Genomic DNA, 17,223 nt, shown 5'->3' on the forward strand with positions numbered 1-17,223 from the left:
GCCCTGAAGTAAAGACCATGTCCCAGGACTAAGGTACAATCAAAACAGACCCACATTAACCAAGTGGGAATTCAAGTTGACCAGCTAGTAACTTAACTTACTGGTGATCCAGTAGTGAAATTAGCAGATAAGGACCAGAAGGCAATATTAAGTTTAAGGGCTTAAAGGAAAAAATGTTCACAGTGAATGAACAAATGGAGAATGGCAGCAGAGGAATGAAAATCAATTAATAATAAGCAAATGCAAATTCTAGGAGTAAAAAAATTCACAAAATGGAGTCAATAGCAAATTGGAAATGGTAGAAGAAAGGGGAGGTAAACCTGAACAGAGATAAACAGAAATTATACAGTGTGAGAACTAGAGATACCATAACCTCAGTGACTTGTGGGACAGTGTTCAGCAGTCAGTTATGGACATATGCCTTGGAAGGGGAGGACAGAGAGAATGGGGTAAAACCAATATCTGAGGAAATAATGGCTCAAATCCCCCAAATTTGTTTAACACCTATTTATGGATTCAATGAGTCAATAAGCCACAAACAGAATACAACAGACAAACAAACAAGAATGCCCAGGCACATCATAGTCAAACTGATGGAAACCAAAAAGAGAGATAAACATATAACCATTCAGAGAATAATGACACATTACACATAAAGATAAATAATTCAAATGCTTGGTAACTTTTCATCAGAAACAATGAGGTCAGAAACAATAAAATAGTATCTTTAAAGTGTTAAAAGAAGGACATGTCTACCCAGAATTCTGTACCAGACAAACTGTCTTTTAAAAATAGAGACAACGTAAAGACATTTTAAGATAAATGGATGAAAGCTAAGAAAATGTGCTGTCAGTAAACCTGCACATAAAGAAATGCTGAAGGAGCCCTTTGTTTGAAAGGAAATGAAACCAGGTAGACATGCAGATTCACAGAAAGGAAGAGAAAGCACTGAAAAGGTTAACATGTGGATACACGTAAAAAAGCATTCTTCTCTCTTAATTTTTGAAAATGAATAAATGACTGATGTAAAAATACAAGGTTCTATTGTGGTGTTGACAGCGCTCCTAGGTAACATGTGTGACTATTAAAAGGAGAGGGGATAAGAAGTGAATTTTATTGTTGCAAGGTTCTCACATTTGGTGTAAAATGGTACTACACTGACTCTACATGAACTGTGACAAGAATGAACAATGTAACTCTTAGAAACTAAGAAAATCTAAGAAAGCAAACAAGAGGTGTTGCTGAAATGACAATGGGGGAATTTACACAATACTTAAAAAAACTAAATTAACTCGGAAGAAAGCATGAAAAGAGAAAGAGAATAAAAGAAATGAGACACCTGGAAATAAATAGCAGAATGGTATCATGATCATAAGGATGAGTGAGTGCCCCAGGTAAATGGTGTAGACTGCCAGACTGAAAGAGAATGAAAACCCAACGGCATGCTGTCCACAAGAAACACACTTTAACTACAAGACACACACTGAAGATGCACCATAGGCCGTAAGCATGAGAAAGCTTACGTGGCTATACTAATATAAATCCAGGTAGACTTCAAGGCAAAGGTCATTTCTAGGGACAAAAAGGGACATTCGGGAAGATGTGCCAATCCCAAATGTGGATAATGGGAATGTATCTCATAGTCATGCTTCAATGTGTAAGAGGCAGTGACATCAGTAAGAAAGTGAAAAGGCAAACCACAGGATGGGAGAAAACATGGCAACACAGATGTCTCACAAAGACTTGTATCCAGACCATGTAAAGAACTCTTTCAAATAAGAAACCCAACAATCCTATGGAAAGGAGGCAAATAATCTGAAAGACACTTCAAGAGGGGCTATACAAGGGTAAATGCTGATTCCATTCTGTAGGGTTCCTTATGACAAGCAGGGGAGGAAAGCAGAGTGGGACGTCCTTGGTTGTTGCAGTCACAGGGACAAAGGAGCTAAGGGGAGAAATTTCCGCTGCTGCACTTGCACGTTTTTGGTGTACAGCATTAGCATGCTAGCAGGAAGGAATCATTCCCATCAGCGTGCCATCCCTGCAAGCAGCTTCCTTCTCACCATCTCCCTGCTTTAGAGCCATTAGAGAGTAGACTCAACCCAATGTCCAGCTTCAAGTATAGGACAGTGTTTGCAATCACACTGGTTTTTGATAAAGTCAAAGCGGTGTTCTAGCAATGAAAAGTGAATTAGCCAGCCGAAGAATAACACTGAGGTCTTCAAATCAAATAAAAATGACATCTTACAAAGTATTCTTTTTTCTGTCTGTATTGGGGTTTGAACTCAGGACCTTACTCTTACAAGGCAGGTACTCTATCACTTGAGCCACACCCCTAGTCCTCTTTTGCTTTAGTTATTTTCAGGCAGGGTCTTGAGTTTTTTGCCCAGGGCTGGCCCCAGACTGTGATCTCCGCATAGCTGGGATCATAGGTGTGTACCATCACACCCTGCTTACTGATTGAGATGGAGATCTTACTAGCTTCATGTCTGGGCATGAGCCATCTTGCCCTGGCATTTAAAGTCTTAATGCTAAATACAAACTAGCCTGTGTCAAAGTTCTTTAAAACCCATTGATTTAGGCGATGATAAAACGGATACTAGGCAGGTTAAGAGCTTAGCTAAGATCACAGGGCTGGACAGTGGATCTGATCCTCCAGAACACTGTCTCTGACACTGACAGAGCCTTGTGTATTTACACTCCCATGTGTGTCTTAGCTTCCCACAGGCTCCTTCACACACCTGTGGGAATAGCTGATGCTCAGAGAGTACCCTACCTTGGCACCCCACGCTGTGTGAGGAAGGATAGCACAGATGCAAGCACTGATGCCAACTATGACAGCAGGTGTGCTGAAGAAAGAGACTATGAATTTGGTCTTCAATAAGATGTGCAAGAATGTCAGGAAGGACTATGGTGGCACAAGTCGGGAGGTCTGGGTGGCACAGTGAGGTGTTTATACAAGAAAAAGAAGAAGAAGAAGGAGAAGAAGGAGAAGAAGGAGAAGGAGAAGGAGAAGGAGGAGGAGGAGAAGAAGAAGAAGAAGGAAGAAGAAGAAGAAGAAGAAGAAGAAGAAGAAGAAGAAGAAGAAGAAGAAGAAGAAGAAGAAGAAGAAGAAGAAGAAGAAGAAGAAGTTGTTTTAATTGCAGGAGGCTCAGCCAGATGTGCTACTGAATTAATTTTCAGGAGGGTGCAGTGGGAAGTTCAAGAGAGATAAGCTTGTTGGCCTAAAAAAGCCACCTGCGGGATTTGAAGGCACACTTTGAAACAGGGAGGAGAATTGGAAAGTGAGCAAGGTGCAGAGTACCTTGAGGACTGCCTGCAGCATCATCTGGAGGCCCCTCTTGCCTGGGTACTTCCCAGCGATGTTTGCTGCTGACAGGTTGAAGAGGTTGGCTCCCGTTTCCGTGCAGATGGCATGCACCAGCATCTTCTTGCCCACCCCGGCCGGCCCAGCCAGCAGCAGCGATTTCACCTGCGGGGCATTCTTGTGCACCACCGCAGACCCTGGAAAAGGCAGAGGAGGAAGCTCTCAATCCTGCCAAGAAAGCCAGTGACTCTTACGCTAGGATCCCGCAGGCTGTGACTGTGCGGGGAGACCCCTGATGGGTGGGAAGCACCTCTGATTTGTATGTCAGGGCTCCTGGGGTCTCTGTGCTCCCCAATACCATCTTTCCTCCCACTCTCCCCTGTACTGCCCCAAATTTGTAATTCTGAAGAACACTCCTGTAATATTTTGCCTCTAGCTTTTGTTGCTGTGTTGTTTTTTGAGGGGTTTCTCTGCTAGTCAGCTGCACTAAGTTCTCTGAAAGCTGGGGAAGGAATGTGGAGACACAGCAATGAGGCTGGCTGAGAAGGGGTTATTTCTCTGGAATCTTCTTTCCTTGCATTTAGCTTGAGTCTTCTGAGATAAAGAGGTAAGACCAAGGTCCAGGGGGCAGAAAGCCTGGACTTCTTTCTCCAGAACCCTGGACTTCTTTCTCCAGAACCCTGGTTCCTGGTTGTCATGAGCAACCAAGAGTCTGGCACTTGGAATTAAGTGACCGAATTATTAGTCACTCAGAGGCCTGGCCTTGGGGCCTCAACCACCCAGTCCATCTCCTTAGCTGGGTATTGTCCACCACAGAGGACACAGGCAGAGTTCAAATTGGGCACTAAGTAATTACGTATAATTATAAAGTGAATGGAATTCAATCCTGGACGGTGTGGTGATTAAACATTTGCTATTTTGTTAGTTTGCTTTCAGCCCAACTTCTGGGCTCTTTTGGCTCAACTATTACTATGTCAATATAATTATTATCGTACTTTTCTTTTTTTAGTAAAATTGAAAAGGTACAGGAAATTATGTGACAGATGGAAACATAATTTTCACAGCTATTCACATAAAACAGGTTTGAGCAAGCTCTCTTCAGAGTGACATTCAATAAGGCTGCTTTGTTTGTGGTTAGTGAAGGGCAGAGCAATATAGTAAGATGAAGGAGGTACTGTTTCCAGTGGTAAGAGAAAGATGGCACCTGTTCCTTGTCCATTCAATACCTGGAGAAGCAAGGTTGCTCTGGGTGTGGCCCTGGCTGGGGGCTTTGTGTGCAAGTGGCATAGGCTGGGGTTCAAAGGTGGGAAAGTCTCAGGATTTGCTCTGCTCTTGCTTGGTCAAGGGTTCTTGGCCAGGAGTGGAGCTGAGCCCTGAGCAGATGTACCTACAATGGGAGGCAAGTGGCACTCGGATCCAGGAGACCCACAGAGGTCAGAGAAGCAGCTAGGCCCATCTGAGGCGATCTGGCTGGACTCAGGGAGAAGGGGACCTCTGTGCTGGCCCCTGGAGAATGGGAGTGAAGAGGTGTTTGAGAAGGTTCCAGTGTGGGCCACAATGACGCAGTGCGCTAGTCCTGGGGGAGCGCTGGGCAATTCTGATTGGTGAGGTGGCAGGGAACAGACAGAAAGGAGACAGGAGAGAGGGTAGTACCAGTTGTCACATTCCCTGAAAGGTGATGGGGAATTGCAAGCTTGCCAGGAGTGCAGGTAGAGGCCAGGGGCTGGAAGAAGGGCTGGGAAAGAACTGAAGGAGGAGAGAACGGGGTTGAGAATGGAACCTGGGGGCATGGCAGCAGGAGACCCAGGAGAAGGTGTGCCAGACACACAGGGATATCCCCTTCTGGAGGAGGAGTCACCCAGATGGCTCGGAGGTGGAGGGTGGTCCAAGGAAGGCCTCTGTACCTTGGGCCTAGTTAACCCAGGGAGGCTGAAGGCTACAGGAAGGCCTAGGAGTCAGCCAGACTCCCTGGCCTCGCTGTCTGCAGCTCTTCCTGCTTCTGTCGTAGGGGGAGTCAAAGGACACAGGACACTTCCAGCTTTTAGCATAAGCCCTTTCCAACTTTTAGAAGTCCTTAGTCTAGTTTCTCCTCTTCCTCCCTCTCAACATCTTGAAGATACTAATTCATCTGTGAGAGCTGCAAGGCTTTGCTGGGGAGGGGGACCACGGGCGTGAGTCTCCTTGTGACGATGATGCTGTTTCTCCTCCGGGCCTTTTCTCTCTCATCTTCTGGACCTGATCAGATGCATTCTGCGATTTTCTCTTACCTTCCGAGGTAAGACCTGGTTCTGAGAGCCCAGGATGGGACTGCATTTCCTGCCCAAGTGTGCAAAGAGGCCAATGTGGTCCTCTGCCAATGGTCGGGTTTGTTAATCTGGTCAGTGGCCACCACTGAGGACCCCTGAATAACCAGAGTAAAAAAAGTCACACCCCTTTTTGGAACAGAATATCATCTTACAGGTGTCATGATGATGAGAGCTGTCAGGTCCCCAGGCTGGTCTGGCTTGAGCTGGAGATAGCACATACGTGGAATTTAATTGGCACCCCTGAAGGCTAAGCTGTGTTCGAAGTTCACCTGCCCAACTTCTTTATGCATTCCAGACACATGACACAAACTTCTCATGAGAACAAGCACCCAGCTGGCTCTGTAGCCAGGAGGGCTCAGCAGCCATTGGGGACAGACACCAGAGTCCTCAATGACAGGGAGGGCCCAGGTGGAAGCTCTCAGAGCCAGCCAGAAACTTCCTTGGACCGGAAAGTTGAGAATGTGACAGACACCACTCCCTTGTGTATTAAGAGTTCCCTGTAAAACGCTAGCTCTGGGTACTTTCTGCCTTCCATTATGCCGTGATGAGGTGTGAGGTCTGATGTGTTTATTTTATTCGCAGGGATCCCGTGAATGTTCCATATTTATTTTGTTGTCCCTAAATGTGAGCTGCTTATTTAGATTACATGAAATATAATATGATTCTTAAACACTTATGTTGCCCCAAGTTCCATTGCTACTTCTGATGGCCAGTGGGTCTGTATTCTTAAGTCAAAGTGGAGCAGAGTTGTAAGTGCTCCGAGGACTCCCATCTCATTTCAGATCAACACACCAGTGATCTCTACCAGCTGTGCAGCGCTGGCTGGAGGGCTGCCCTGCCCTGGGGGCTCCAGTCATGGTCATGTGGGCTCTGATGCCTGGTCTGAGGTCTTTCCTTCTTTGTTCAGCAGAGAAGCCATGATTGAGCTTCATTTAGTGATGACAGTGGATTTCAGGGGACACTGGAAGAGCCTCAAAGTGAGCCTTGGGACCTATGAAAGATGCTTTTACCTGCTGTGGACAGGCCACCTCTGTTCAGAACCCACTTAGAGAAGCCAGTGTGTGAAAGGCATGGGGTGCCCTAGTTCTTACTCTCAGTTGATTAATTTTAGTTTGGGTGCTGGCTTTGGGCACTGTCTCTCCAGGTGATCTCCTGTAAGTCCTCCACCCATACCCAAGGAGGGCACAGAGTGCTCTCCCAGAGGTGCCTTCTATGCTGGGGATGCACTGTAGGAGTGAGACGAGGCTTGCTCAGGGTTCCTTGTAGGAAAAGTTAAATTGGAAAGCCCTTTGGGTGACAAACAGAAAGTGCTGTCAAAGCCAGCGGGTGGTGCCACCCTGCTTGTGGAAAAGGTACACCAGTCCTTACCCAAAGGCAGGATTCCGTACAGAGTGATGAGCTGTCTGACATCCAGGAGGGAAGGCATGGGTTCTATGGCTACCTGACGGAGGGTGGTCCCCAGGTAGCTGTACTCACCTGGGGAAGAATGAAACTGAGGATGAGTGAACAGGAAGCTGTGCCAGTGTGAGTGGCAAAATGGTCACAGAATATAAATTAACCATTTCAAAGCAACTATAATCGGATTTTGGAGAACGCATCTTTTCTCAAACATTTCAAGGAAACCACCTGGGCATGAGAGTGTGGTGTACTAGCTGTGGTAAATTACAAATTATGGGGACTATTATGCTAACCTAATATTAAAAAAAATAACATTTCACATATTTGGGTTATGTGAAATGAGATAGCTAAGTTTTGCAATGAGAGGCATAAAAAGACAGCTAAGTTATTGTGGGTTTGCTTTATTTATATCCTAAGAGATTACAGACATATATATCATTTGCACAAACTCCACAAATAAATTATTGAAGACTCATATGGAACTTGCATTACAGCATTATAAATCTGAATCTGAAGTGGAGTCAAGTGAAAGGAAAGGTATGAGTCTAATTTAGGATAAACAGAAACATCTCCTTTTGAGGGTAATATTCATTTACCTTTTCATCATTCGTAAAGGGTTACCACAGGAATAATGTAGAAATAAATCTCCACAGGTTTAATTAGAAGATATCAAAGGGCTTAATTGTAACTAGCCATAAATCCAAAGTGTTATTTTCTAACTAATTTAGATAAGGTCACCAAGAAAATTAGTTTGGCTGTCACCGTTTGTCATGAGGATGGACTTTTATACGCTTGTATGATTCTCATGATTTGTATCTGATTCTGGAGTAGAAACAGGCATTGAATGAATCACAGTCTTGCTTTTTTCCTGTAGCAAGTACTGATCTCACAGAGCTTCTTCATATTGTGCACGTGTGACAAACACGATATGCACATTCACGTGTATATGAAACACTGAGGTTACAAAAGCTTATAGCATTTTCAAATGCTAGGAAAATTAGAGTTAAAATTCAGAGAACAGTCCCTGTCTTCTTGTGGAGGGCAGCCTTCCAAATCTCCAGCATTAAAAAAAAAAAAGTCCTTGCAAGGACAATGACATTGGTTGGGGGCATGAGTGATAATGAAGGTTTGCATTACAGCTTCAGATACCCATGCTTTTTAATGAGTAGGTAATAAATACCAGCGTGGTTAATCTAGCCTCCACCAGAACAGAAAGAGACCCTGTAGCAATGGTTCACTCCAGCCCTTATTGCCAGTAATGTGACATTGGAGGAAATGTGAAAGTGACCTCAATTTTCCTGTTTATATAAATCCATATTGATATCCAGACAGACCATATTTTCTAGAACCTAACAGATTTTATTTAAACAAATCATATTAAATTGAATTAGTGGGTGTTGGTTCTGATATAAGGATCCAACTAGCCTGGGCTATTTGTCAAGTTACCAGGCTCAGTCTGAAAGCTCATCACTGTGGCCCAGTCTGGAGCCATAATCCCTCTCATCCAATCATTCATAGTTCAGAAAGTTCTGGATTTCCTGCACAGACAGACACCAGATCTTCCATAAGGGAGGGGAGAAGAAAACAGCAGGAAGAGTATTTGAGAGGGAGGCATGAAAAAGTGTTAAGGAACACACAGCAGTGGAAAGAAAAGGAACAGGAGTGTGTCCTGGGTTGAACTGTCTCCTTACGAGCTGTATGTTGAAATCTTTATCCCCAGTGTCTCAGCATGTGACTTTATTTGGAAATAGGATCATTGCAGATGTATTAAGATGAGATCACTGGTGTGGGTCCTCAATCCAATAGGATTTTCCTTCTTAAAAAAGGGACATTGCACACAGAGAAAGACATGCACAAGGCAGCGCACCATGTATGGAGGAAGGCAGAGAGGGGGTGAAGCTTCTGTCTACCCAGGAACACAGACTGCCAGCAACCACGAGGAGCAGGGGAGGGGCCTGGAGCAGCTTCTCCTCCCAGCCTCAGAAGAAACCCAACCATCCACACCTTGATCTTGGATTTCTGGCTTCCAGAACCTTGAGATAATCAATTTCTGTTGCCTAAGCTGCTGGGTTTTTTTGTTTGCTACAGCAGGCCTACCTCACTGATACAGAGTGAGCAATTGAGGAGAATCAGAACAGAAGGGAGGATTGAGAAGCAATGAGAAAGAAAAAGAATCTGTGAAATAAAAATGGAATCAGCTTGTTCTCTTTCCATTCTACCCAACACAGCATTAAGAGAAGAATGAAGAGAGGAGCAATCTATTAAAAACTGCTAGCTTCTTAAAGAACCTCTCCAAAGACTTGAGCAAGAGAGAGAGAACAGCCCACCCACTGCTCTGTGAAGGCAGATGGGCTCCCTGGTCAGGGGGCCTGCCATAGGTGCATCCAGGATGGTTGCCCCCCCCCATCTCCCACCATGCACAGTGAGGACTGCACATGGTGCTATCTTCTACTAACAAGATTGATGACCCAGGGCTACAGGGTTCAAGTCCAGATGGGTTGCACAAAGTTTCCTGGCACAGGCTCCCCAGCTTCCAGAGACAGCATAAGTGTCTCAGCAACTCAGTAGAGAGATTACTTTAGGTGAACTTTCTGTTGTGACAGCTCTGCCAAGATTGTGCATGTGCACAGGCTGGCACATTCCAAAGCTTCTGACATTTTTCTATGCGTACATACAACTGTGGTTTCTGGGATTGGAGTTTTGGGAGCTTAAAGCTTGGTAAGCACAAGTTGAAAGTGGCAGATACAAACTGGGCTTGGGTCCATTTTCGAACCATTACAGCAGGTACTGAGCCCTAGGTATGCAGGATCACTAATGGGGACACCGATTCATGCTTGTTCTCCTGGGCTTCCCTTCAAGCAGGTAGGCAGCCCACTCTGCTCTGTGCTGCTGTGATGTGGACAGGAGGGAGGCACACAGAGGTGCCCACAGCCCTTCTTCATGGCCTCACCTGAGCTCACGAAGTCTGGGTGACAATACCAGCAGGGTGACAGTAGGAGCTACAGCTGATGGCTGGGCCAAGGATGCTCTGAAGCAACTCATTCAGCATGCACAGCCCTTGAATGAGCCAGTTGCTCTCATTACCCTATCCTAGAGTAGTGGAAACTAAGGCACTGAAAGATTCGGAGAAAAACAGGCATCCTGGAGGGAGGGTGAAGTGGGGGAGGGGAGACTCTTCTAGCTTAATCAGTGTCCTGGGAACTGGAGACCTTGCTGATTTCGAGGGGTGATGAGGGGAATCCTAAGGAGGACTGTGTTTGAATAACTCTGGCACTTTTGGGGTCGCAAAGCCAATTTGATACAACTTATTTCTTGCATACCTGAGATTGGAACAGAAGTCTGTTATGGGGCACAGGACCAGGGCATGGAGCTGGGTGACTGTGGAGGAGTAGGGCAAGGAGCAGGGTGGGTGGGAGGGGAGGTGAGGGCTGGGACTGGGGTGGGATTTGACATCCTAAGCTCTGCACCATAGGCTTAGCATCTTCTGGCCCCATTTTCCTTCTCTTCAAGGCCACCTGCTCTGATGTGACACAGATGATGTTGAGTGGTGTTAAGAGGAGCAGGGGACTGCAAATCATAAGACTAGGGTCCTCTCCGTGCTGAGCCAGTGAGGCTGGATCTGCATGGTGTGTGTTTGGCCTGCTGGACCGTCCAGGGTGTGGAGCCCGCTCTGTGACTGAGGCCCCTGTTCTTTCTCATCTGGAGGGAGGTTGGGGGACAAAGGCCACACCACCTGCTCTCTTGTCTTCCCAGAGGGAAAATAGGGGTCTGAGTACACAGCCTTTGCAGGATGTGGTTGACTGAGGCTCACCCTGGCCACATCTCTGTGCAAAAGTATTAGGGAAACCAAGAAAATAAAATCAAAATCAGGGAAGGTGAGGGCCAGGCAGCCTGCTACGTCCTCCATGCTATGTCCTCCTGTCATCTTGGCTGAGTGTTGAGAAGGAGCCCTTCCCAGCGGGCGGAGTGTTTAAGACCCCCCAGCACCTTCTTGATCCCAGAACTATGCACTGTCTGGCAGGTGAAGGACAACTATAGGCCCAGTGTGGACTGTTCCAAAATCAGAAATGGGTCAGGGGAGTCAGTGATCAATAATCAAAGGACTGACTAGATTTCCACACCCCCTTCCAGCTGTCTGGATGGAAGACAAGGAAACAGGCAGGGCCTTGGAGAAGATTCTGGGGTCAAAAGCAAGCAAATCAAGACAAACTCCCCAAACAAATAACAGTTGGGCAAGGCTTGTCCTGTGAACATAGGCTTCCCTCTCCCATGGGGGATGGACTTGCAAATTGGCACCTGGGGCTGGAGATCCATGAGACTTGGGCTCAGCCCTGTTGGAAGACAGCAGGATGTGCCTTACTCATGGCGGGGACACACTTGGTGTCTAGTTTGAGGCCTTTTGTGACTTTTGCAAGCACTCAGCGGCATGGGCTGGATTAATGGAGCATTAACATGGTGACGTCCTGATTCTACTGGTTAACTGAAGTGACTTTAGAAAGAAGGACATCACTCATCTACAATTCGGTGACCTGGTGGTAAGGCTCATGCAGGACTTACAGGGCAAATGCTTGATTCTTTTTATTTACTAGTTTTTAAGATAATAAACTGATTTCCAGCTATCCTCTGAAGATGATCAATGAGTTTTATGTCATCGTGAACTTGTGAGGAAAGGCCTTTTAATGCATTCCAACTCATTACTTTTGTTATTCTTAATGTAGCTCAGAATCCCATCTTGGGCCAGAGACTCTGTTCAGTGTCTCTCCTGGTCATCTCTGACAGCTTCACTGTCAACTAACAAGAGAACGTGGTTCAGGATCTTCAAAATGTTTCCTCTCCCTGTCAGAAACTAACCATCTCTACAAGGACCACTGGTTTCTTGAGTGGGAATTGAGGCTTGAAGACCATAATCTGAAAGCCAAGGATTCTCATGGTAAATGGGGGTGTGTGTGTGTGTGTTCATTCTCTGTAGGAATCTTGCACACCCTAGTGACAGTCACCTCACAAAGTTCCTGAAAAATTAACCATCAGTTCTAGTGAGTTACTATCAGAGTACCCTCTGAGAAAATGCCTCACAAGTTGCAACTGGAATTTCCAGTTCAAACTTGGGATCCAAGTTCTTGCTTTCTCTGTGTTACCTGTCTGCTCCCTTTCTTCCCTACTGCAACTCTTCGTCTTCAAGGACTCAGGGGAGGAAAGCTCTTCATCATTCCTTACTTGCTTTCTCTCACGTTACACCAGCCTCTCGAAGACTAAACCAGTACCACTTGGGATAATTGCAAATGGCTAAGCTCTTTGTATCAGTTCTTCCTCCCACGTCTTCTCTGGATGCACTGTCAGAGCAGACCACCATTACGCACTCACTTAGCCTCAGGTTGCAGCTGAGCACACACCCAGTGGCTTGACTGGGTCAAGGGCTCTCCAGCCGTTTCTGCTATTGGTAGCTTATTTCTGGTAGTTTCTTTGGGATGGGCTCATGGGTTCTTCTTCATGTAAGAAGTCAATAGTTCGAGTTCTTGCTTGTTTGTACGTTGGTGTCCTGTATGTTTGAGAATAAATTTGTCTGGGTACAAAATCCTCAGATCTTACATAATTTCCTTGAGTATCTTAAACATGGTACTCTACTGACTTCTGGTATAAAATGTTGCTATTGAAAAGTGTGATGGTAATTTAATTTTATTTCTTTTGTAAGTCATATGGTCTTTTTGCATTAGTGAGCAGAATGGGAAAGATAAAAATAAAACAAAAAGAACAACAACAAAAAAGGTATTTTTTAGACTGCCTTGGGTGTTGGTACTCTGAGGGGCAGTGAGATCTTTCATGTGTGTGCCTTTAGTGTCTTTTTAAAGAAAGTCTCATGAATTATGGTTCTGAGTGCTTTTTCTCTTCTTTTGCTTTGGTTTTCTTCTTCAGGGACTCATACTGTCTGTATGTTGGATCCTCGTTGTCTGGCTTCAACATTTTATATTTTCCTTGGGTCCTTTTAATCTTTCTTCATTTCTAGCTGCCTTTTTACTTCTCTTGAAACACTATTTGTTGTTTTTATTCACGCTGTATTTCTTATAATTTAGCTTTTTCTAAGCTGTCTTTCCCTTTATTCATAATATTTCTTGAGTTTTGTCACTTCAATTTCATGTGGCCTTTGACTTTGAACTTTTCCATTGCTCAAGTTACATGAGTCAATGGTCTACACTTCTAGAAGAAGGTGTGGTTTAGGATTGCTTTCCTGATTCCACAGTTTCCTCTTCTGTTGTTTTCATGGTGGTTTGTTTCTGAGAGGTTCTGGCTCTGTTCCTCCTCCTCCCATTTTTTTGTAGTTGTTCTTTCTGTTTTATCTTTATCTTTTCCATTCTGCTTATTATGTAGCTCAGGCTGGCTTCAAATTCTTGATTCTTCTGCCCCACCTCTGGAGTAATCATCCTTTGATTGGAGGAAAATGGAGGCTTCTTACTCTAACAGGGCAAATTGGCCAATGTAAACAGTAGAAAGAATAACAAAGGGACAGATTCTAAGACATTGGATGAAAGTACAAATGGAATCCATGTGTCTACACTGATGCCACCACAACTTGAAATGGCTCCAAACTTCCTAGCAGAAGAATGCTATTTGTTCAGTGTGGAAAGAGTGTTGGGAAGAAGAAATCCCATTTTACCTCCACTATAGTGATAAGGGATGCAGGTGAAAACAACAAATGGACGCCAAATGCTTGCAAGACAGGCTGCGGGGAACCAAGTCTCCAGAGCCCCAAGTGTCATCCATAGATTATTTGACAGTTATAATGGGAAAGAAGGAGCTTTCAGTGGAGAAATCTGGGAACAGCACCTTTGCTACATGATTCAACTTAACATCACCAGATGGAACAAAATGGCCCATGTTCCCCAGTGGGCAGCAACAAGAGGAACACACTATTGCCTGTAGTTTTCCTATTAAAAATGTTTACCCTGAATCAGATAATGAGGAAACCATCAGAGAAATTCAGCTATGGGAAAGTCTGTAAAGCAGCTCATATTCTCCAAAAATGGCAATGGTGGGAAAGTTGAAAAAGGCTGGGAACCTATTTTAGACTCAAAGAATCAGAGGAGCATAAAGACACTCAGTCGTGCCTGTGCCTGATGGGATTTTGGGTTGAGAAAGATCTACAGTGATGAGTGACCTCTGGGGAAACTGAACATCAGATATATATTAGGTAGCAGTGTTTGTGTTAATGTTAGATTTTCTGAGTGTGATTGTCCCCTTGTGGTTATGTAGGACAATGTCCTTGTTCACTGGAGATATTTTCTTCCTGAGAAGCAGACAAAATACCTACAAGTAGGGTGGCAGAATTGTGAGGAATTTTTAGCTGTGTGGTTTTGGATCATAATATTGATTTTAAAGAAATCAACAGAAAAACATTGGTTGAAGACTCTGACCACAACTGTCACTCCTCCGTCCTCCCAAATACTCTGTCCCTACTGGAAAGGTCTCCTGGGAGGAATCCCTCCTGGAGGGGTTGTGTATTGTGGAGGGCTAGGGCCTGCCCCTTAGGGGCCCCTTTCCTATAGGAAGGTAGGACCACTTCATTTCCTAAGTCAGGTTTATGCCAGGAAGCATGGGCCAAGGAATCCTGCTAGCAGGGGAGAGAACTGGACCCATTTTCCTAAGGACCTATTAGTTCACAGCATCCTCTTAGACTATTCAAATCCTTTCAATTTGACACATTCATCAGCAGCCACCATTGGCCAGACTTTGGTTTGGACAAAGACCCAAGTGAAAACTATTTCCAGCTGTCAGACTTCAGAACCCATGGGGCACCACAGACACATGCACGCATTGCTCTCTGTGTACTTTACCAATGTAATCAGACAGGTTGACTTTCTGAGCCTGCACGATTAGGCCTTCTTCCACCAGCTCCTTGTACAGAGACTCGATGGTCCTGGGGACAAAGCAGAATGTCTGTGCCACCAGCACACATGTGGAAACAGCTGTATTTCTGCTAATCAGCACGTATGCAAGGATCTAAAGGCACATCTACTTCTGAGAATGTTTGCATATATGCAAATCATTGGATATTGAAATGTTTCTAGAACTTGGAGAAAAATTAGACTTCCTGAAAACAGTATGTTCACTCAACCATGTATATGTTGGATGTTTCCTGTTAATAAGAATTATATTTTTGGGTGTCTGAGACCAGCAATGACTCCATCAGTTTTCATGATGGCACAAATACGAATTAGAAATTATCCAATACTAGTAACGCAATGGACCTGTAATTACACATTCGGTTAGCATCTGCAAGCCATAGAGGATTAATCCTTTGTGAAATTTATGGTTCCCTTTAACTCAATAGTATAATGGCTTAAAAGAAATATGTTCAAGGAACAAAGGCTTATCCTGCAGATAATTCTTACATAGAAGACAAAACATCTAAAGCTCTGAGTGTATCATTTTTAAGGAGGGAGTAAATTTTTCTGCATTGTTTACACATATCAAAAATTTTCTCAAAGAGGGATTTGGGCATATAGCCAGCACACTGGTAATTTATATCAACTAAAGAAAAATGGAAAAAGTTTCTCACTCAGTGTATACAGTGCCCAGCGATAGTAACTGGCATTTGGCTTACAGGAGTTCCGATTGGTTGAGTTCAAATATTCTTCAGTACACTCCTTTGAGATGTTTTGTCTTTCTTTTTCTTTATTTTTCCATCTTACCTTGTCTTTCTGTAGGCTAGGGATTGGAAAGTAGGTGCAGTTAAATAGTTTTTCGACTGCTGAGCCATTTGAGTGAAGGTAATTAAAGACACCCAAGAATGTCAGTCAGACTCAAGTCGAATACCACAGGAATGGATGCTAACCCCATGCTCCCTCTTTGGTCACCTGCAATTCCATTCCATCAAGCACATTTAAAGCAATATGTCCCACTGAAAATTAAGATAAGTTTAACTGTAGTGGGATTTGGGAGGACAGTGTCTGACCTATGTGAAAGGCAGTACCAACTGTAGTGTTTTAATTTGAACACTTATTTAATGCAAAACATTTAACCTAGGCATAAGATATCAATAAAAATTGAAGATGATCCTCTAAAATAACCAAAATATGTTAGAAAGCACAAACCTGTATTTGGATTTTTTTCCCCTGTGAAATGAACTTTTGTTATGGAATAAAACATCCCCAGCTCTAAATCCACCTTAAAATTATTCTAGAAATGCTGGTGTTTGTGTTATGTTACTCTGATGAGGGAAGCAGAAGTTGTCTTACAGTTTTGTGGCAGAGCTAACTCGAGTCTAGACACACAGGGTCTTAATATCAGATTAAAAAACCTTTCAGGAGTGAGATGCGGCTATGTCTGCCTCTCTGGCCTCTGACCATTGCACTAGAGAACTGCTTCCTGCTCGCTTATGACAGCTCAACTGCGAGGAAGCATGTCAGGAGTTCATCCAGTGTCCAGCAGTCATGACCCAGGAGCCACACGTGTGTGCTCTGTACTGTCACCAGCATTTTATTCAGGAAAGTGATACTTTAAATGCAAGACATTTAAATTTAAAGTGATACTTTAAATTTAAGACAATGTGAATGAATGTATTTTCACTTAGTTGATTCCACTTAGCCTATTTTTTTTTTTTTGGCAGTACTGGGGTTTGAACTCAGGGCTTTGCTTGCTAGGTAGGGGTTTTTACCACCCCAGACCTTTTATGCTTTAGTTGTTTTTCTAATATGGTCTTTCTTTGGCTGGGACCCGGGACCCTGATATTCCTACATATGCCTTCCATGTAGCTGGGATGACAGATGTGTGCCACCACACCTGGCTTGTTAGTTGAGATGTGTGGGGTCTCAATAACTTTTTGCCCAGGACAGCCTTAAGCTACAATCCTCCCAAGTAGCTGGGATTATAGGCATGTGTCACCACGCCCTGCTCTCGATTTGCAATTACTTCACTGTTTGGGGACAAATGTAAAAACAAGGGAGGAAAGAGGCCTTTAAAAGCTACCTGTGACACTATGTGGGATGGGACTAGGATGTTCTCTGCAGCCAGGGGCTGCTCCCAGAGCGCATCAATGCTCATGCTTGTCTAGCATCTGTCTATAAGGGCACTGGAGTCTTGAGATGCAGCCCAGGTCCACCTTAGGCAGCAGGCAGCCATGGCGTCTGACCCTGACCTCTTGTCCAAACAATAGAATCTCAAACACAGGATCCCTGTGGCCCTCCTGCTCACCCTGACAGGTATCCTGTGTGATCCAAG

The 17,223-nt window shown here is 44.4% G+C and overlaps 1 protein-coding gene across 1 annotated transcript in view; it reads right to left on the reverse strand.

Moving 5' to 3' along the window:
- Drc11 (dynein regulatory complex subunit 11) overlaps window positions 1-17,223 on the reverse strand; it is a 170,149-nt gene that overhangs the window by 36,888 nt on the left and 116,038 nt on the right. Inside the window, exons 13-15 of the mRNA XM_074069567.1 lie at window positions 14,838-14,920; window positions 6,982-7,089; window positions 3,305-3,504 (exon numbers count right to left, since the gene is read on the reverse strand). Of these exons, the coding sequence (XP_073925668.1) occupies window positions 3,305-3,504; window positions 6,982-7,089; window positions 14,838-14,920 (391 nt within the window). The remainder of the gene's footprint in view (window positions 1-3,304; window positions 3,505-6,981; window positions 7,090-14,837; window positions 14,921-17,223) is intronic.

Source organism: Castor canadensis, chromosome 4 (assembly GCF_047511655.1).
Source record: "Castor canadensis chromosome 4, mCasCan1.hap1v2, whole genome shotgun sequence".
Lineage (NCBI taxonomy): Eukaryota > Metazoa > Chordata > Mammalia > Rodentia > Castoridae > Castor > Castor canadensis.